This window comes from Coptis chinensis, chromosome 9 (genome assembly GCF_015680905.1).
Source record: "Coptis chinensis isolate HL-2020 chromosome 9, ASM1568090v1, whole genome shotgun sequence".
Lineage (NCBI taxonomy): Eukaryota > Viridiplantae > Streptophyta > Magnoliopsida > Ranunculales > Ranunculaceae > Coptis > Coptis chinensis.
The window spans coordinates 70321217-70343035 of NC_141464.1; the positions used below are offsets into that span (position 1 = coordinate 70321217).

The 21819-nt window shown below is 38.2% G+C and overlaps 2 protein-coding genes and 2 pseudogenes across 3 annotated transcripts; 2 read left to right on the plus strand and 2 right to left on the minus strand.

Moving 5' to 3' along the window:
- Positions 1–900: 900 nt before the first annotated feature.
- Positions 901–5092, plus strand: LOC147477719 (uncharacterized; annotated as a pseudogene). Its single transcript, XR_015209833.1, has 4 exons — positions 901–1572; positions 1783–2527; positions 2558–3949; positions 4079–5092. The product of XR_015209833.1 is annotated as an uncharacterized LOC147477719 (transcript).
- Positions 5093–6649: 1557 nt separating this feature from the next.
- LOC147477720 (uncharacterized) lies at positions 6650–7303 on the minus strand. Its single transcript, XM_086586062.1, has one exon. It carries the CDS (start codon positions 7301–7303, stop codon positions 6650–6652), a length of 654 nt encoding a protein of 217 aa, XP_086442188.1.
- A 3749-nt stretch (positions 7304–11052) lies between these two features.
- On the minus strand, positions 11053–11778 carry LOC147477721 (uncharacterized). The gene has a single exon (XM_086586064.1). It carries the CDS (start codon positions 11776–11778, stop codon positions 11053–11055), a length of 726 nt encoding a protein of 241 aa, XP_086442190.1.
- Positions 11779–13274: 1496 nt separating this feature from the next.
- Positions 13275–13907, plus strand: LOC147477722 (elongation factor 1-alpha pseudogene; annotated as a pseudogene).
- The last annotated feature ends 7912 nt before the right edge of the window (positions 13908–21819 follow it).

The following is a 21819-nucleotide window of genomic DNA, read 5'->3' on the forward strand; positions in this document are numbered from 1 at the left end:
CCCGTCTACATCTCTTAGGTCACCTGCATTCGTTAGAAAATGGTATTGCATTGCTATGTTTGGTCACTACATATTCATAAATTCCAAACAGCTGTGTTTGATCACTTTTCTTGGAAAAACCTGCGAAAAAACCTGATTGGTGATAATATCATCTGAGCCAGAGAGATTTTGTGTGAGATGTTTTCTGACATCCGTTTGACAAATAGAATATCATTTTAATCCTACTTCGCCATTTTTCTGTGTAGGCAGTAGGTTCTTAGGATTTTCATTCATTTCTTAGAATCCACGGCGCGACTAAAATACATAATCCGACCAGACCGACGTGTCGCTATCAATTTATCATGAATAAATTGTGATACTTTCGGTTAATTTAATTTTCGGAACTTATATTTCTTGATTTAGTGGGTCAAATACTCAAACCAAGTCTTTTGGATATCTTGGGATGATTGCAACTTGCAAGTCTTGAAGTGTTTGACGCTGCAAAGGACTAGACTCGAATTGGTTAGTCTACTATAACCAACAAAACATTTTGATGGACCTGTCCTGTCCTATTCAACAGAAACGGACTTTCGCTACTACCACACAAAAAGCATAGTCGAGCTAGTGGTGGTTTATTTCTTCCACACAAACTGAGCTACAAGTCTTACGATCAGCAACAAAGTTCTTTGATGTACCTGAGCCACACACTGAATAATGCCACAATCAGTGATATTCCAGCACTATATATAAAGCATGAACTTCACGTCTATCACGTAGCCAAGACAGTGAAACTAACAACCCCATCGTCACAAGTTCATGGCTTCGTATCACATGAAACTGCTGGTCTCTTTTCTTGTCTTATTAGTTTTACTGTTGTTTTCTTCTTTGAATGTTAACTCTTCTTCTACCAGTCCCAGTAAAGATGCCCATGCACTTCTCAATTGGAAAAATAGCCTTCATGGTGACTGGTGAGGCCACTTCTGCACTATCTTCATGGGTAGTCCCTCCTAGTCATGCCAATTTTACTCATCACTGCCGCTACTGGTTCGGCATTTCTTGCAAGGCGGGAAAGGTTGTGGACATTAACTTAACAAATACAGGTTTGGTAGGAACACTTCAGAGTTTCCCCTTCTCAAACCTTCCATATCTTAATCGTTTGAACCTCAGTTTCAATTCACTCTATGGAGCCATTCCAGTCCAAATTACTGAACTTTCCGAACTCAATTACATCGACTTTTACACCAATAATTTATCCGGAGAAATACCATCGGAAATGGGCCAATTAACAAGTCTCCAAAGGCTTGATTTCGGGCAAAACCATCTTTCTGGCTCCATTCCTTCTAGTTTGTGTGATTTGAGAAACCTAAACTATCTATCCCTCGCTTCAAATCAATTTTTAGGTTCAATTCCACAAGAAATAGGAAACTTAAGGTCTCTTGGGACCCTAGCTCTTTATCAAAACAATCTCACTGGTCCAATTCCACATTCTTTAGGTAATTTGACCAATCTAAAATATTTGTACTTTTATCAAAATCAACTTGCTGGATCCATTCCTTAAGAAATTGGAAACTTGAAATCTCTTGTGATGTTAGCTCTTAATACAAATCATCTCAATGGTTCAATCCCTTCTTCATTCGGTAGTTTACAAAACTTAACCCTATTAGACCTCTATGAGAATGAACTCTTTGGTTCCATTCCTTCAGAAATTGGAAACTTGAAATCTCGTGTCACTAGGTCTTAGTGTAAATCATCTCAGCGGTTCAATCCCTTCTTCATTAGGTAGTTTACAAAACTTAACCACATTCTCTATGATAATGAACTTTCTGGTTCCATTCCTTTAGAAATTGGAAACTTGAAATCTCTTGTGATGTTAGCTCTTACCACAAATCATCTCAGCGGTTCAATCCCTTCTTCATTCGGTAGTTTACAAAACTTAAACCTATTAGACCTCTATGAGAATGAACTTTTTGGTTCCATTCCTTCAGAAATTGGAAACTTGAAATCTCTTGTGTCACTAGGTCTTAGTGTAAATCATCTCAGTGGTTCAATCCCTTCTTCATTGGGTAGTTTACAAAACTTAACCACATTGTCCCTTTCTGACAATGAACTTTCAGGTTCCATTCCTTCAGAAATTGGAAACTTGAAATCTCTTGTGAAACTATATCTTCATACAAATCATCTCAATGGTTCAATCCCTTCTTCATTGGGTAGTTTACAAAACTTAACCATGCTCAGTCTCATGTCTAATAACTTTTCTGGTTTTATACCTCCAGAATTAGCGAAAATGAAACTGACTCAACTTTCCTTATCTTTTAATAATTTTTCTGGTTATTTGCCACAACAACTGTGTGAAGGTGGACATCTTCAATTTTTTGATATTATTTCCAATAATATGATTGGTCCCATCCCCTACTTGAAAAATTATCTGAGATTATTTCGACTTCGACTCAATGGAAACCAACTCACAGGAGACATATCAGATTCATTTGGCATACATCCAAGTCTTTATTTCATTGATTTGAGTAACAACAACTTGTACGACAATCTTTCAAGTAATTAGAGTGAATGCAAAAATTTAACAAGTTTTAAAACAACTAACAACAAACTCACTGGTACCATACCTCGTGAGTTTGGAAGGTTGACTCATCTAGGAATGTTTGATCTCTCATCAAACCATCTCATAGGAGAGATTCCAAAAGAAATAGGGAACTTGGCTTTGTTAGTGAATCTCAACTTGAGTGATAACCATCTTTATGGTAATTTGCCTACCGAGATTGGAAGCTTAAGCCGCCTGGAGAAACTAGATTTGTCCACCAACAATCTAAGTGGGCCAATACCAAAAAAGATTGGCGATTGCTCCAGCTTGTATCATATGAAGTTGTGTAAAATAAATTCAATGGAAGCATACCATCTGAATTAGGCAATCTGGCTCACATTCAAGAGTTGCTCGACCTGAGCCAGAATACGTTTTCTGGTTCCATTCCACCTTCCTTTGCTAAAATGCGTAACTTAGAGAACTTAAATTTGTTGCACAATATGTTCTCTGGTTCAATTCCAAATTCATTGGCAGAAATGCTAAGCTTGACTTCTGTTGATATATCTTACAATGCATTAGAAGGTCCGGTTCCTGATTGCAAAGCTTTCTGCGAGGCTTCAGCCGAAGCATTTGTTAACAACAAAGGCTTGTGTGGTCACACAAAAGCTTTGTCACCTTGCATATCTTCTGAAATAAGCAAAGGTGTAAAAGGAAGAGTTAAACTAATCAAGATCATCATTCTTTGTCTTGTGGGATCGTTCTCTCTTTTGATTGTAATCATTGGAACTTGTTCCATGTTTTATAAGAAAAAAAGAGTTGAAGAGGAAGTGACAAGAGCAACATGTAACAATTTATTTAGTATTTGGAATTACAATGGGAGAATAATATATGAAGACGTTATTGAAGCAACGGAGGGGTTTAACGAGAAGTATTGCATTGGGGTAGGAGGATATGGAAGCGTCTACAAAGCGGTTTTGTTAACTGGACAAGTAGTGGCTGTAAAGAAAATTCACCCGACACAGGATGATGAAGTGGTAAATTTAAGATCATTTCAAACTGAGGTACACGCATTAACAGAATTGAGACATCGAAGCATTGTGAAACTTTATGGATTTTGTTCACATGTTCAAAACTCTTTTTTGGTATATGAGTATCTAGCAAGGGGGAGCTTAGCCCAACCTTTGAGAAATGTAGAAGAAGCAACTGGCTTGGATTGGAAGAAGAGGGTAGACATCATCAAAAGTGTAGCTAATACCTTGTCTTACAAGCATGGTTGCACACCACCATTGATTCATCGAGACATTTCGAGCAAAAATGTTTTGTTGAATTTAGAATATGATACTTGTGTTGTTGATTTTGGTATTGCTTGAGATTTAATACCCGATTCTTCCAATTGGACTACACCAGCCAGAACGTATGGTTATTTGGCACCCGGTAAATCTTTCTTTCTCTCTTGTTCACTATTTACATTCAATTTGTAGGTGAATTTATGGTTTTCTAACATGCGATTTAGTTTCTTTTAAAATATCTGACCACGTTTAAATAAATAAAAATTTCATGTAGAGTTGGCTTTCACAATGAGGTTGATTACAAAATGTGGTATGTATAGCTTTGGAGTGTTAGCACTTGAAGTGGTAATGGGAAATCATCCTAGTGAATTTTTATCATCCCTTGCTACATCATCTTCTACAAGTGGATCAAATGCTTTGTTGATGGATATATTGGACAAACATCTTCAACCTCCCACTACGGAGCTCGTCAAGGAAGTATTGGTAAGCGCAAAACTAGCGTTTTCATGCATAAATGGGTTAGTCCTGAATCTCGACCCACAATGGACTGTGTTTCTCGTAAACTTAGAAAGTTTGAAGCTATCTGTTGTGGAGCCATTCCACATGATAACTGTTGGACAATGGCTTGGTGATGAAGTCTTAATCTATTTGAAGTACTTGCTACAATTATATTTCTTGTTACTGCTCAAAGTAGGGGATTGTCTTTGGTTCAATAGTCATGTTTGTTTAGTTTTTGAATTGTCTACTATTACACTAATACTATCTTCTGTGATGAAATAATAAAATCCCACGTGTTCTCCGTTCAAGGGAAGATTTTTAGAACCAGGATATTCATATTACTATAATCTTCATATTTTTGGGCGACAAGGGTTTGTTGTGTGCTAGTCCTAGTGTTCTAGATTTCAATCTTCAAATGCAAAACTTGCCACAATATGGTGAAATTGACCTATTCAAAAATAGATGATTATAGTAAAAGATATTGGAGTCTTTTGCTTGCTTATGTTTGAAGAACATTTTAGTAATTACATGGTGGTTTCATATGGGAATTATTTATTATCATATTAATCAAAGTACCATGTGTAAATGTGTAAAATTCGTTTATCCTTTACCTTACCAAAATGGTTTGATTGATAGTATTGACTGTACTTCTTATGTGCAACTGCCTACATATCTAGTATATATAAAGAGAATAGAAGTTCATGAAATTGATCAAGTAACAAATATGGCTCTAACTCTAAAGTTCATGTTTTTTACTGCTTCTCTTGCTGTTCTGATCATGGCTGTTATGGCACATATAGGTCCCTACGGAAGACCTTCCAAGAGCGAGAGCCTTGTGCCGGCCCCTGCACCAAACAGCCCTGACATTTCTATTCCATCGATGCTAGCTCTTTGGACTACTTAGTTTCGTTGTTGCTTTTGTGGTGATTAGAGAGAGGATTTAAGAAGTAGTTGTACTTGAAATAACAGAGCATTGTTGTATGCGAGGTTGCAATCTTCATTTCATACATTTAGAATTGATTTAATGGTATATCCAACTTACTATATAAGCAGAACCGCACACATCTAAACTAAGTCACACTACGTTTCAGTTTGTTCCTAAGAGACAGTCAAAGTTAAACTTACTCTGCGCTTTTTTTGAACAATGAACATAGCTACAAGAAAACGATATCATAACTGAAAATATATTTATGATAAGTAAGCCGGTCCCTCGGCTTAACACAAGTAGTCTACACAAGTGCTTTGGTCGACAAATGATCATGTCCTCACTAGTTAGGGGTCACGCATTTGCTGCCCTTGATGCATGTTCCAGTCTAAGAAATATATAGTCCTAGGAAACCAAGTCATGGATATGTTTGTGGATTGTAGGGATAACACACAACCTACAATTTTTTATGAAGTGTGGTCTTTGAGGTTGTATGTGAATTTTACCATGAACTTCATGTAGATCTTGGAATGTGATGTCCCCCATACTACATAGGTTACAATTTAACAATATTGCAGAATATACAAGTTGCAATGCATTATAAGATCTTTTCATATCAGGTGATCCCTTCAATTATATTTAAAGCATATGCGTATATTAATAATTTGTAGTGCTCAGTTTGGTTGTTACTTTTGTTGTGATTAGAGAGAGGGTTTGAGGCTTGTTGTAGGTGAAATGCCAATGTGTAATTGTTTCTATGCTGCTGTGATCTTGTTTTAATTCATCTAAGAGTGGGCTTTATGGTATATCTATGAAAACTTTTTTTTTGCTTGGTAAGTAGAAAATATATTAAAGACGGAAAAGTTACAAAATTGTGTGGTAAGGACTAACAAGTCCCACCATGATCAAGCTCAATGTATCCAAAACCATATTACATTATTAAAAAACTGCTGAAAAAGTAACTCCCAGTGTAGTAACCATGGTGGTTTGCCCTTATAGATTACCTTTTCATTAGGCTGCAGAGCCACTCCAGCTTTTGCAATTATATCTGCCGAGAAATTGGCTTCTCTAAAAGTCGATGTGAAAATGAAAACCTGAAGTATAGTGCAGCAGTTTCTCCATTCGCGGTTGCAGCTCCCATAGTAGACTATCATTGCAAAAAGCTTTGATTGCCGGTTCCGAGTCCGCTTCTATCCATAACATTACCCATCCCTTCCTTATTGCTAGTTCAACACCCTCTAGGATAGCTAAGCATTCAGCTCTAAAGTTTGATCCATTCCCAATATTTTGGCATAAAGACAATTTAAAGGACCCTTCAAAGTCTCTAAAAGTAACGCCAATCCCCGAGGGCCCTGGATTTCCAAAAGCCACACCATCAGTATTTAGTTTCATAAAATCTCGTTTTGGTGGAACCCAAGTACACTACCTAGTGGTGGGGGCTGCCCTTGCTCTATTGGTTAGATTCCATGCTCTAAGAGTAGCCGCATCTCTAAAAGAAGAGTTGTTACTTGCCTTAGAAAGATGCGTAGTGGTGAAAATGTGGTATTGCATCAAAAGCTTATATTCATCCAGATTCGCCTTTTTGCCCTCAAAATTGATTCGGTTTCTGTGTTTCCATATCACTACCATACCACCAGTGAAAGCTGCGGTCCATAGGTGCTTAAGTCTCACACTCCACATTTTTGCCAGTTTATAAGCAGTTGAGAAAGAGGTAAGGGTATGACGAACCTCAAATCTACTTGCAGTCCACTTCCACAGGGTCTGAGAAAATTGACACTCCCATAGAATATGCTCCAGCGTTTCACCATGCTGCCTACACAATCTGAATCTAGAGACTAGGTGGACACCCTTTCTTTGAATGGCATCATCTGTAGCTGCACATCCCTTGAGAATCTTCCAGGCAGTAGCAACAACTCTCGGGTGTATATAAGAATTCCACACCTGCTTATGCCAAGCAATTCTGGTCCTATGCTTCCTAATAGTCTCATGCGCTGATTTGCACGAGAAATTTCCCTTGAGATCGGGGCACCATACCAGGTAGTCTAGAGGTTGTGAGCGATCTCTAAGAACTCCCATTGTATTTAGACCAACAACATCAAGGAGAGAAGAGAGAGGATTTGGAATGACCAAGTTATTATTTATCAAGAGCTAGCGAGCTCACCTTGGCAGTGCATCCCCTTAGATTATGTTAGCTAAGGCTTAGAATAGATTTGAGAGAAGAAGATTACAGCCAATTGTCTCTCCAGAAGTCTATCTTTTCGCCATTACCCACCACCCATTTCACCCGAGGTAGAATCTCAGTGAGTGCTTCTTTGATGCTTCCCCAAACCGAAGACCTTTTGTGGTACTAAATAAGGTCACCCCTGCTGTTCTTATACTTGTGCTACATGAACTTTGCAAAATCATCATCTTCGCTTAGAAATTTCCAGGCTAACTTCATCAACATGGATTTGTTGATGTCTTTCCATCTTCTAATGCCAAGACCACCTTCCTCGTAAGGCTTGCAGACCTTTTCCCAACTAACAATTGTTGCTCTTTTTTGATGCATCCCTAGTCCATAGAAAATTTCTAATCCATGTTTCTGCTTCCTTGATCATAAGAGATGGCCATTTGTATATGGACATATTGTAGATGGGAATGCTGATGATGACAGCCTTAATCAGAACACTCCTTCCCTGAAAAGATAGCATACGGCCCTTCTAACTCGAAAGCTTTTTCTTAATGTTATCCAGAACAGGATAGACAATAGACTTAGTAACTCTACCTTGTGTCAAGGGACACCAAGATATTTTTCCGGTAATGATCCCTCCAAAATATTTAGCTCTTTAAGAGTTCTGACCTTCCTGAGTTGAGAGAAAGCACCAAAGAAGATCTTGCATTTAGCTTTATTCATGAACTGACCTGATGCATCTTGATATCGTTCCAGGAGTGAGTTGAGATGTCGGATCCCTGCAATATGACCATTTGCAAAAATGATAATATCGTTCGCAAACAATAAATGACTAGGGGTTGGGAACCCTCTCGGAGACACCATATGCTTGATTATACTATTTGCTGTGAGATACGTCAAGCCTCTACTCATAACATCTTCAACCAAGGCAAACAACAGGGGAGATAGGGGGTCTCCCTATTTTAGGCCTCTTTCCATATGAAAAAAACCAACTGGGCCACCATTCACCATGATTGAAATTTGTGCAGAGTGAAAGATAGTGTGAAGACGTACACTGTATCCACCCATGTGAGAAACCTAAGGCAACAAGTACTTTGAAGAGAAAATCCCACGACATGATGTCATAAGCCTGTGAAATGTCAATCTTCATAGCAATGTTACCCCCCTATCTTTTGAATTCAAGTTCATTTATAAGTTCAGAAGCTAGGGCAATACTAGATTGAGAACATCTCCCGGGTACAAAACCCACTTGTTCTTTTGTTATGATTATATCCGCTATCCCATTCAGTATTCTTTGCATCAACTTAGTGATTATCTTGAAGAGAAAATTTTCCATACAGATGGGACGGAATTGACTAAGTTTCCTTGCACTCCTCTCTTTAGGGATAAGAGTGATAAAATTGGAGTTAAGGCCATTTGGGAGGATCTTGTTGGTGAAAAAATATTGGACTACAAGACAAATGTCCACCTTTATAATACTCCAGCAGTTGGTGTAGAAATGTCCTTGGAAGCCGTCAGGACCAAGGGAGTAGTTTGAGTTTATGCTAAAGACTGTTTTCTCAATCTCCAAGTAATTAGGGGTTTTGGAGAGGTTAAAGTTGTCATCTTGAGTTATGAGTCTAGGAATTAGACCCATCAGATAGTCATCCTACGTGACTGGAGTTGCTTTAAATTTGTCCTGGTAGAACTCAACAATGTGTTGTTTAATCTGATCTTGGTTCTAAAGAGAAACCCCCTCCTCTATTTGAAGTTCAATGATTAGGGCAGCTCCCTGTCTAATCCTATAAATGTTATGAAAGTATTCAGAGTTTCTGTCGCCCTCCTCATCTGTTCGAATTCTACTTTTCTGTTTCAGAACATTGGCTCGATTCCTCCTTGCACTGTCCAACTCAACCTCCTTAAGAATAGCTTGCGAGATGAGTACTTCATTTTCAGTGTCCTCGGCAAGTAACTACACAGTTATTAGCGCTTCCTGAGCTTTTCTAATGTTGATGTTCACATTCCCAAAAACCTCATAGTTCTATTTTTTAATGTCCTTCTTGAGTCTTTGCAGCTTTCTCATTACTCTCAATAAAGGACCCCCTTCGGTAAAATGGTTCCCAGCTGTGGGTGACCAGTTCCATGAAGGAAGGGTGTGTGAGCCATACTTTGAGAAATCTGAAAGGAGCATTAGTGGGTTTGGGGATGCTTGGGGAGCCTCCACTGAGGGGGCCATGATCAGACACTTGCCTAGCTCCAACAGAATACTTCCAACCAACATATTTCAAATTCCATGCATCATTGAAAAAACTTGATCCAGTTTTGAAGACACCCTGAGAGGACCTCTTCTGTTGTTCGACCAAGAAAATTTTAATCCCTCAAAATTTGCTTCAATGAGATTGCATGAGTTAACAAAAGAGTTAAATTCCTGCATTGCGGTTATGTTAGGCAAATTGGTGCCTCTTCTCTCTTCATACCTGAGCACCACATTAAAATCTCCTGCTATAAGCCATGGATTGTTATTATTCATAAGCTTAAGCTGATCCCAGAGCCTTCGTCGGTGCACTAGAGAGCAGTTAGCATGGACAAAAGATACAAGCACATCACCCGCAAGAATAGTAATCTATTGGTCCGAAGAACTTATGAGAGTAACTTGGAGGCCGACTATGTAAAAAACCCAAATGTTACCAATTATGGTCGGGTTGTCATTATGGAAACATACCCCATGGTAGTTATTGCTAATACCTCTCGTAGACAAGAAGTCCAATTGAGATCTAATAAGTGGTTCAACTAAACAAACTAAATCCGGGTTATGAGATTGAAAGAGATCTTTTAGTCGATCAATGCCCTTATCTTTTTTGCACCCCTTATGTTCCAATATATGATCTTCATTGGAGGAGGGATTGGGACAACTGGCCTTGCGACCTAGTAAAGGGTGTGAAGCAGAATCTGGAGGATACACTTCCACTTTCTTTCTTCTGATTTTTTTTTTGGCACATCCGGCACTGTGATGGTGGCACTATCTTCCACCTGAGCTGCCCATCTTAGAGCCACTACTGAGGCCTATGCTTCCACCTGACACTGTTCTTCATTCTCATTTGACAGAACCTCAAAGGGGTTACTAGTGCTCAGTAGTTCGCTATGAGTGCCTACGACATTGTTCGTTTGTAGGTCCTCAAACATAACCATTTTTTATCCCATAGGTGCTTTCTCGCTAGGTTGCTCATGACTAGCAACTGTGTCTTGTAAAAGGTGGTTGACCTCTGAGGGTACCAAGGGTTCCTTACTAACAAGACCTGGTGGGTCTTTGGGTATGCCAGGTACTCCAAGATCCATATTGGTAGGAAGCACCACGGTAGCCGATACTTGTACAGGGCCAGTTGAGTTTTCACTACTGCCACTCCCATCACTGGTCGAAGCTGCATTTCCTCCAGTAATTACTACCTCCTCATTTTTCTGTCTCCATCTTTTCTATTGTCTCTTAGACATTTTGTCATATTCCGTAGCTTTTCAACCACCGTTTTCCCGGCTACTTTGTTCAGGGTTTCTCTGACATTTTTCTCCTTTTCTTTTGAATGTGTCTACATTCTGTTACCAAGTGGCCAACGATTTTGCAATTGTTGCAAAACTTTGGGAGCTTTCCCACTCAAACTTCTTGCCAAAATTCTATGTTCTGCTACTCCACTTCTACAAGAATTTGATCGGGTATTTTCTTTGCAAGATCTATGTCAACTTGGACGCTGGCATAGTATCCCATATCATGTTCAATAGAGTTTCGATCAACCTGTATGGGCGAACCCAATGTCCTACCCATAGGCATCAAGATATCCACTTCCCAATACTCCATGCTTAAACCACGAAAATGAACCCAGACAAGCGCCGAAGAGAGTTTATGTTTCTCAACACTAAAATTGGGAGACCACTTAGTGAAGCGAACCAGTTGTTGTTTAATGAACCAAGGTCCCCCAAATTGCACTCTGTGAAGTTCTTCTTCATTTTCGAAACGAAAAAGCAGATAACCTTTGCCGAGAGGGGAAATTTTTGCTTTGATTCCCCATTGCTCAGCAACCATATGCCTAACGACTTCCATTTTCAAGTCCTTAAGATCAATACGTCCCACCAGAGCAAACTTGTAGAAATCCAAGCCTTTTTGGACTGACGCGAAAGGGATTTTGATAGACGGAGTCTCACCTTTCAGAGAGAGGGTGGGAAGGTCAGCTAAGTCCACCATTCTCTTAAGGTTTTCCTTTGCTTTGTTATCATAGGATGTCTTTTGCGTTGTTGTGGTCGATTTCTCCAGTGGAGGAGGTGCAACAACCAAAGGGGTGGGATTATCTCCATAAGTGAAGAAAGTTTGATTTCTTCCAAAGCCGAACCCAAAAGGCAACGAAGTAGAAGACATTGTTTACTTCGCGAGAATGAAAACCAAATAGAGTACTTCCCCTTATGAACTTGCACTGTTTACAGAGGAGGATTTTACCACTAAGGGAAGAAAAAAGTCCGATGAAAGAAAAAAGCCCGATAGATTATTCTTTCCACTTCAGAACTCACACTGTGCACAGCAGAGGATTTTACCTGAAGAGGAATTAAATCTTCAGTTTGAGGATGTAGGAATGCTTTCCCGAACCTTATAGAACTCACACTGTTTATTAATGGAGGAATTTACCTAAAAGGGAAGGAAATTTGAGGATTTTGAAGATAGGATTATATCACCAACCTTTTTTAACTAAAAGCGGAAAAAAAAGAGAGCATTGGATCATTCAAACAACTTTAGTTATTTCCCACCCAGTCGCCCAAAACTTGGTCCACATTTTTTTCATTCAAACAACTTAAGTTTTGTTATCTATGAAAACTTACTTTTAAGCATTTATATTATTTTTCAAATTTGTTCTCTAGATGACTGGCGGACTTATTACTTCATGTGTTCTGCCCTGAAAATAACTAGGAGTCTAACCAAAGGTGGAAGAAGAAAGATCTCAAGCATGAATGATGATAATGACTAGTAGGCAGAGGTCTCTCCTACAGACAGGAACACCATAGAGTGCTTTTGGTGATTACTAATCAAGTCATGAGTCATGACTAGTATAACATGCATTATAAAGTTCAAAATAGAGAAAAAAACAAATTGTAAGAAAACATTAGTAAAACCTAGTGGTTTTCCATATAAAACCAGTTCAGATTTCTGTCCATGTCATCTAGTTTTGGTGATAGCAATCAAGTATCATCATCATCTATGGGGACCAAACTCTAACTTAATTTAGTTGTTAACACCCAAATCAACTTATCATAGGATTGGGCAAGTTTCACTGTTTAATTTGATTTAAAAGAGAATTTAATTAACTGATCCAGATAGATTTGAACCATCAACCTCTTAATTATTGAGCACTCTTGCCATTTTGAGTATATATGGATCATTGGACTACACATTGCACCAACAAATACACTTTTCAAGAAACTATTTAGGACTCGTCTAATTCGTTAAAAAGTATTTGTATCACTTTTAGATTTTTCATAAAGAAACATATACATCTAAAGTACAATGTCACACGATTATATTATATAATGAAGAAGGTATACAAGGATTATTGCTGGATAAAAAATGAAAAATGAAAATTTTCCCTTTTATATGTAAGGGTATTTCTGGAAAGTTAAAACTAAGTTTCTCATGCTTTCTCATGCTTTCTCATGCTTACCCCACTATAATATTGCAAATCTAAAGTTTCTCATGCTTTCTTTGCTTTTAATTATTGCAAATAAGAGTCTCATTTAGTCTCAACATATAAATCTTGTTTTGGAGTAATTAAGAGGAATATAATTTAGGAAATCCCCGTAGAATATAAATATGGAATGCCTTCATATATTTTTACATTCACAGAGCAAAAGCCAAAGTATTCAACCATGAGTAAAGTAAAGAAAGAATCAAAGCCTCAAATCAGCATTGTGTTCATTGGCAATATTAACTCAGGAAAGTCTTCAGTTGTTCAACACCTACTACTCTCAAAACAAGAAGCAATAAACAAGTCTATGATGGAGAGTTTGCATGGTAACACTATGAAGATGCAACAGTTCAAGTTTGAGACAGCTAAGTATGATTGCACTCTTATTGATGTACCCGGGGGTAGTGAGTTTGTTTGGAAACTGGTACTGGAAATGCCGCCTAGGACTAATTGCGCGGTTTTGGTAATTGATTCTATGGTGGACGCGTTTGAAGCCGGGATGTCGGACAATGGACAAACATGTATGCATGCACTCATTGCTTTTCATCTTGGAGTTGAGCAGATTATATGTTGCTGTAATAAGTTGGATGCTAGTACACGTGAGTTTTCGAGGTCTAGGTTTGTGGAAATTGTGACGAAGGTTAGCTCATATCTTGTTCATAAGGTCGGGTTTAAACCGGAGAAAATCAAGTTCATCCCAACTTGTAGTTTAGATGGTCAGAATGTTACTGAGAAATCTACCAAGGTTAAGTGGTACAAAGGACCTACACTTCTTGAAGCATTGGATATGGTAGAAGAGGATGTGAATCCGTAGAGGCTGCTTTATGGTGTCCAAAATTTCACTATTGTTAGTTATGTTTGAGGGAAAATAATATGTACTATGTCTATAGAATAACAAACCTACCCTTTGGTGAATAAAACAGCAATTCATAAAGGTGATTTAATTGGGCACTCATCAAATTGGATTTGGCAACCCCCAAAAAAAAGAAATATTACAAGTTTGTCATATTACAAGTTTGCCATCAAAGCTTAGGCCCAACAACCAATTCAATCGGTCTCGCCATAACGAAACCCTCGGGTCATTTGAGTGTACACTCAAACGGTCTCGCCATGTCGTTTGAGTATACACTCAAACGGTTTTGCCATATCGTTTGAGTGTACACTGAAACGGTCTCGCCATGTCGTTTGAGTATACACTCAAACGGTCTCGCCATGTCGTTTCAATGTACACTCAAACGGTCTTCGCGTATCGTTTGAGACAAAACTCTTGGGTTTTTAGCTAGACGATATGGCGGGGTCATTTGAGCAGTCTCCAGGACGACATGGCAGGGTCATTTGGGGACTCTCTTGGGCGACATGACTGGGTCGTTTGGACCTCATGACAAAGAAGTTTGTTTGTTTGCAAAAAATTTGGTTTGTTTGTCAAGATTCGGTTTGTTTGTTTGTGTTGGTGTTGCAAAAAATTTTGAGTCCGAGACAGAACAAACAAACTATCGATTTCACTTAAATTGAGCAACACCAATCCTCAAAAATTGAGCAACAAACAAACCATCAGTTGCAACACCAATCCTCAAAAATTGAGCAACACCAATTCGGTTTGTTCTCGGGTTTGTTTGTCATGAGGTTTCACTTGCTGTGTTGCACGAGTATTCGGTTTGTTTGTCATGAGGTTCTGAGTATGAACATGACATAAAACTCCCAAAAAAAAAAAAAAAAAAATTTTGGGTTCACCAAGCGAGAGATGAAACCAGCTAAAACGGTTTGAAAAAAATGGTAACCGTATGTGTGGGGAGTATTGGGCTATTTCTGTTGGATTTAGTTGTTGGGCTTGGGTGGAGGCTACCCAATGCAATTTCATGAGTGCCCAATACAGGACCCTTCATAAATGACTTTTGTCAAATATTTTGATTTTAACAAATAAAAGGACACACCACCAAGCAATAACTTTAACTCTTTAAGAGTCATTCCCGATTTGGTTGCCCATATTTTCTGTGAAGAACAGTATTGAGCCATACGGTAGGCACTAGGCAGCTCCGGTCATGGGTTAAACCAAATCGAAGCACTTTGTTGGGCTCAGATCAACTAGTCCCGCAACAGTGAAATATTATTTTTTATGCATCTCTCAATCCCTTCTCCACTTTTTATGACTTTTTTGCCTATGTGTTATTTACCTAATTTAACCCTATTTATATACTCTTTTACGAATATAATCGTCTTCCTTTCTCACCAACTCCGATTTCAGTTTCTCCTTCTCTGTCCCCAGTCTCATTTAACTTCACTAATTACTCTCCCTCATTTGATTTCAATATAATCTCATTTGATTTCAATATTTAATCTCCTTGATGAAAGTTATACCCGGTTGTTAAGTTTGAAAAGTAGTATCCCACGTCAATTAAAATGGCTGCTAATTCGGACGCCAATCAATTATCTAATAATAATAATAATACTCAGTTGGAACAACGGCGAAATCGGTATAGAGAGCGTCGTGAGATGATGTCCGAGGAGCAACGAGAAATTCAGAGGGAACGTTGGCGTTCGCAATATAGAGAGCGTAGACTAAGAGAGCGTCGTGAGATGATGTCCAAGGAGCAGCAAGAAATTCAGAGGGAACATTGGCATTCACAATACAGAGAACATAGACTAAACATGAGTGATGAACAGTTGCCGCTGACAAAGAGCGTCAATGTCAGTATAGAGAGCGTCGCAAAATGATAACCGATGAGCAACGAGAAATTTAGAGGGAACGTTGGCGCTCACAATACAGAAAGTGTAGACAAAATATAAGTGATGAATAAATTGCAGCTTCCAAGGAACGTGTGAGGAAACGGGCTAAAGCACGTCGATCATCTTTGACTGATGCTGAAAATTTGACTTTGGAGCATGCAAGCTTGCTAACATCCCTTAATTCAGGTATATATATATTGTTGTTATAATTTTTCTGTAAACACCTAATTGTTTGATCCCTGCTTTTATTCAAGTACACATGTACCTCGCTATGTCTTGTAGGCCAGCATGTCTTCCCTTCCATTGACAATATAGTTGGCAAAGATCCCACTCTTCAATCCATTCTTCGTTCTGAAGCCGATACGCAATTGTCTTCGGGGCGTGCAAGCTCACTAATAGCTGATCATTCAGGTATGTACGTACGGTTATATTATTGTTTTCTATACAATTATATGTTTGTTCCTTGAGCTTACTCACATACACTTACCTTACCATGTCTTTCAAGTTAGCGTGTCCCCGATTCTATCAATAACGAATTTAGCCAAGATCCAACTCCTCAATCCATTTTGCATCATAGTTCTTCACTTGGCCTTGGTCTGCCATCTACGCTTACTACATAGCTGCATATTTCTTCTTCTTTGCATCACCCTTTAGATTTCATCAGACAACTACTATTACCTTGGAATTCGTATTTATTCATCTTTGTTTAATTAATTATAATTGTTTTATTTATTTTGTTTTGTTTTAATTTTTTAGACAAGCAATAATTGACTACATAAAACTTAGATACATCTCACCTTTTTTACATTTTGCAACGACATTTGGAGTCAGAAGTATCTAGGATTGGAAGTCACCTTTACACTCCTATTTTGGATATTAGCCAAGGTTCTATGAATGTTATGTTTAATAATACAGGTGTGTTGACTCTTTGTATTCTCATCTAAACATCAGATATGATTCATGCCAATTTTGCTAATGATTTAATCTTATTGCATTCTTACATTAGCAATCTCCACTCCTGATGTTAGCAGGTTCCAAGATTTGAAATCAAGTAACTTCGGAGATTGGAACCTATATGAGGAAGGTCATGAGAATGAAGACCCTGATCAGTACCTATCTACTCTTGCAGGTTCTTTTTTACCTCTTTATGTCTTAACTTTATGTTCTATATATTTATTGTTATTGAGTTTTCCAACCTCATTTAATTATACCATCACAGATGATCCCCCTGTTGTTCAATCTGATATATCAAACCGGTCGAAACGACTATCCAATAGGCAAAGATCATTTCATAACTGTGCTAGGGACTTTACCAACTCGCCTCCTCTTCAGCGTATGCATTTAGGCAACATGCGTACGTGCATCCATTGTCAGGCAAAACTATACCCTCATGAATAACGGGAGTTCTGTTGTCTTAATGGACGTGTCAACTTGCCACTACCTCATGTACCTCCTCCATTGATGTATCTTTACACGGCACAGTCCGATGTGGAAAAGCATTTAAGAGATAATATAAGAAGGTACAATCATATATTTGTCATTTACGTCAATGGGTGTACATATTGATGAGAACTTAGCTAATGGAAGAGATGTTGTTTATACTTATCGAGCACTTGGATCTATATACCATAAAATTGGTAGTCTATTGCCTGAAGCTGGTAATATATACCTCCAGATGTATATATATATATATATTACACAAAAAATGAGCTAGACTACCGACTCTCTAAGAGTAATTCACTTGATAGACAGGTCCTCGCAATTCTCAGGCAGGTATTAGATAGATGCAATCCTTTTGTTAGTATGTGCTCCGTCAAGTTTCACAGCGCAGAGACATAGATAACATTCGGTTACAGATAAAAGAGAGCTCTATTAAACGACATTGCTACGCAATGCCCACTTCATCGCAAGTTACTACTATCTTAGTCGGTCCTGATGAACTGATAAGAGCCCAAAACTGTAGTTTTAACCCCTTTAACAATATTGTTTTAGACCAATTCTATGATTAATAAGTAAGAGTTAGTACTATTATCGTGTTTTTGTGTATTTCAGGCATTGAAGTCGAATATGTGCAGAAATGCATCCCTTTTGCGAGATAAATGAGCAAGGGTTGGTTGCTAAAAAGTTCTATGATAAAAGGCCAAGATTCAAGGAGAAAAAGCCCTTTTAAAGCCCGGTTAAAGCTGAAAAGTCAAAGTCAACGCGGGCAGAAACAGCGCACAAAAGTCAGTAGAACTTCCAAAGGCCGTATCTTTGGACTCAAACCTCGAATTGGGCCTACCTTATGTCAAAATGACCAGCTTGGAAAGAACTTTCCAATGGTCCAAACATTGACCCAATCAAAGGAGCAAAAGTAGGCGAAAAGTCCATGGAAGTCAAATCCAACTGAAAAAGCCTCTGTGGACTGAAGAAATTGGGTTTTGGGCTTGATTTTCCGGCCCAAAACATGCTCCTTAGCCCATGCACGAAAAAGTGGATCTGGTCTCCTCCATTTGTATGGAGAAGACTTAACTCTTAAGATTACCTAGATCTAGATTAGAAAATTAGGTTAGACTTATTTAATTAGTTAGAATAGTTTGTTTTAGATCTAGTTTTTACCTTCAATTAATTAGTGTTAGAACAAAGTAGATTGTTATTTAGAATCACTATTAGTTTTATAATAAAGTATTAGTTTTCATTTCAATTTAGTTGCTAATTAAATTCTTATTTAGTTTTAGTTGTTTTAAATTCATAAATTAGGTTGTTTTCATTTTGATTCTTAGACTATTGTTAAAATTAGATTTATAAAGTTTAAATTAGTTATTAAATTATGACTTGTTATTATTGTTCTTATGTTGGGAATGATAGTATAATAATATTAGGCTAAAACCTCCATTAGAATAGGTTAAAGAAGCCATGTGAGGATGATTGCTTGTTAGAATAGTTGTTATTTAGAATAGAAATTTCACATCTCATTACTCTCACCATTGTTCCTTGTGTTTGATTAGTTGAATTCCATTTATGTCTTGATAGTTTAAGAGTGGAACGATTTTGTACTCTATATATTGCATGAATATATATGTGAGAGTAGGAAATAAATAATTGATACCGTAAGAATGAAGTTAAAGTAATCTAGTTTAGTTTTTATGGGTAATCAAATAGCGCCGCTACCGTCTTAATCTCGTTCAAGACAAGAATTCAATTGCTTGAATTCAAAGGGCAATCCCCCATTCTCTACCCATCCACCCTTTTAATTTTTCATTCTTATTTCTTTTAGGCATAGGACCTGCGGATTTACAGAGGAAAACACTACATTAAAGGTATTTGTAAATTTCAAAAAATTTGAAAATTTACAGGCGTAATACTTAAGGTGTTATTGATTTACTGTAATTTTGTCAAATTTTTCCTAGTTGTTTTACCTAGTGAACTAATATGATCTTTACAGCACTGCATTTCAGTTTTCAAACCGTAAGTTCTTGAAAAACAGACAAGTAAGGTTACTTAGGCAGTTCCAAAAATTCTAAACTTTTTACAGGAGCATCTATCCTAAGTCAGGAGTTCACAGTAAAATTTTAAGGAGTTTTTTATTTGTTTTGACCTCCTAACTAGTGGAGTGTTTCCAGTGTGTTTCTGCAGTTTTGCAAACACTTAATTTCTGGAACAACAACCGATAAGGAGGGTTTGTAGAACTCCAATTACTCTAAACTTTTTACAAAAATACCCATGATCTGTTAGGAGTCTCCAGTAAAATTTTGGCAATTTTTTTCTCTGTTTTGATTGGTTAACCATTCGGTTGTTTGTATTGTGTTTGAAAACTATTTCACAAACTTTGAAGGGGAGTAGAAGGACTTTCATAGCTTCGATTGATCTGAAATTTTACAGGCTACTTGATAGACGTCTTAACAAACTACTATAAAAATTTCAAATTTTTTGGAGCGAGCCCCACACCCTAGATAGCCTATTTTTGAGCGCGACCCGCGCCTAAAACACTGGACATCATCCAAGGTTGAGCGTGACCCGCGCCCAACCAAGGCAAAGTTCGAGCGCCCCCCGTGCTCAAGCGCCTGGAACTCGAGTTCGACCTGAGCGCGACCCACGCCCACCCAAGGCTAATTTCGAGCGTGACCCGCGCCTAAGTGCCTGTTCCTCGAGCAAGGTCGGAGCGCACCTCTACCCAAGCCAAAAAGTGAGCGACCAGCATGCCTTGTGTGTGTACCGGCCGATTTTCACGTGTCACCCAAATTTTCATTTCTTCAAGTTATTCAGTGTTTCTAACATCATACAAACACTGAGATCGCGTATACAAGACGCTATTCAAACGCGTAGCAAGGAGGCATTCAGGTACTCTTTCTTCCACTCCTCGCCTCTTCTGTCAGAAGAGTTTTAATTCTAGTATAATCAGGCTTGTTTTTCGTAGACATAAATACCACACGCCTATCTAGAATTTCACACATTACACCTGCATCAATGGCTAAAGAACAAGAGACTCCTCTCTCTGATTTTTATAAAGCCATAAACGATGGCCCTAAGTCGTGCATCATTCTTGCAGACCTAGTGGGGGATTTTTGAATTCCCCCTAATATATTTAACTTGTTACAAGTTTTTCATGGTTTAGACCACGAGAAGCCTTACCAACATATGCGTAGGATAGACCAAGTTCTCACTACATTCCATCATCCTAGTGTAAGTCCAGATCAAGTTAAACTTAGGGTGTTTCCATTCACCCTAGCCGACAAGGCGGCATCTTGGTTAACTGCCCAAACGCCAAACTCTGTGGACTCATGGGCTAATCTTGTTCAATTGTTCATGGAACAGTTTTACCCACCACTGAAGACAAATGAAATGCTTCAAAAGATTCATTTCTTCCACCAGAATCCTCATGAATCCTTTTCAGAGGCCTGGAATCGTTTCACTGATCTTCTCATTGAATGCCCGTATCATAATCTTGCGAAGGACACGCTTGTTCGTGCCTTCTTCAAGGGGATTTTACATCATCATAAGGAGGTTCTAGATATCATGACTGGGGGTAGTTTTCTTAGTAAAGGAGCCTTGGAGGCTTATACATTCTTAGAAGATCAATCTAAGAGGAACAACAATTGGGGAGGTAACAACTCTTCCCGCTCCACTCTTTCTTCTTTTGAGGTTAAACTTGATTCCGAGCTTAAAACTCTTATCGATGCCCTCACTAAAAAGGTAGATGCCATCTCTGTTCAACAACAACCCACTCCAGTCATGAACATTAAATCTACTCGTTGTAATGTTTGTTTTAGTCTTGAGCATTCCGACTTCTATTGTCCTTTTGTCTATGCATAACCACCACCACAACCATCAAACTTCCACCAATTAACTCAACTTTAAGGACAAGGAAACTTAGGTGACCAGAATAGAGGTTTAGTGCCTATAACCCAGAACTATCAACATCAAGACATGAACGCTCAACAAGCCTTAATTCCAGTTCAACCATCTACAAACGAAATAGTAGTGACCTTGTTAGAGAAACAAAATCAAATTATGCAACAAAACTCCAACTTGATGAAAGATCAGCATGATCAAAACTCTAATATGGTGAAACAAACGATGCAAATGATGCAGTCTTTGTGCCAAAAGGTTATTGACATGTCTCCTAACCAAAATAATAACCAAACAAAGTGTTTCCGTGTCAAGCGATTTAATCCTAAGTCAAGAAACACCGCGTTCGAAATAAAAAGTATTCAGTGTAATGGTAATATAACCCCAGGGGACCTACATGCAGTCACTACCCTTCGTTCAGGGAGAGTAGTTGATAACAAAGTAACTATACCTAAAGACCACCCGCCTTGAAAATAAAACCATATCGAATACTGTCATAGAAATTGATGATCCTACACCTGTAGAGGTTCCAATATGGACACCTAGATGGAAAACGGCTAGAGATAAAGCAAAGACTAATAATATTGCTAAATATATAGATAAACCACCATATCCTCAGAGACTAGTTATGTCTAAAAAGGATGAAAATTTTGATGAGATTAGGGAAGTGTTTA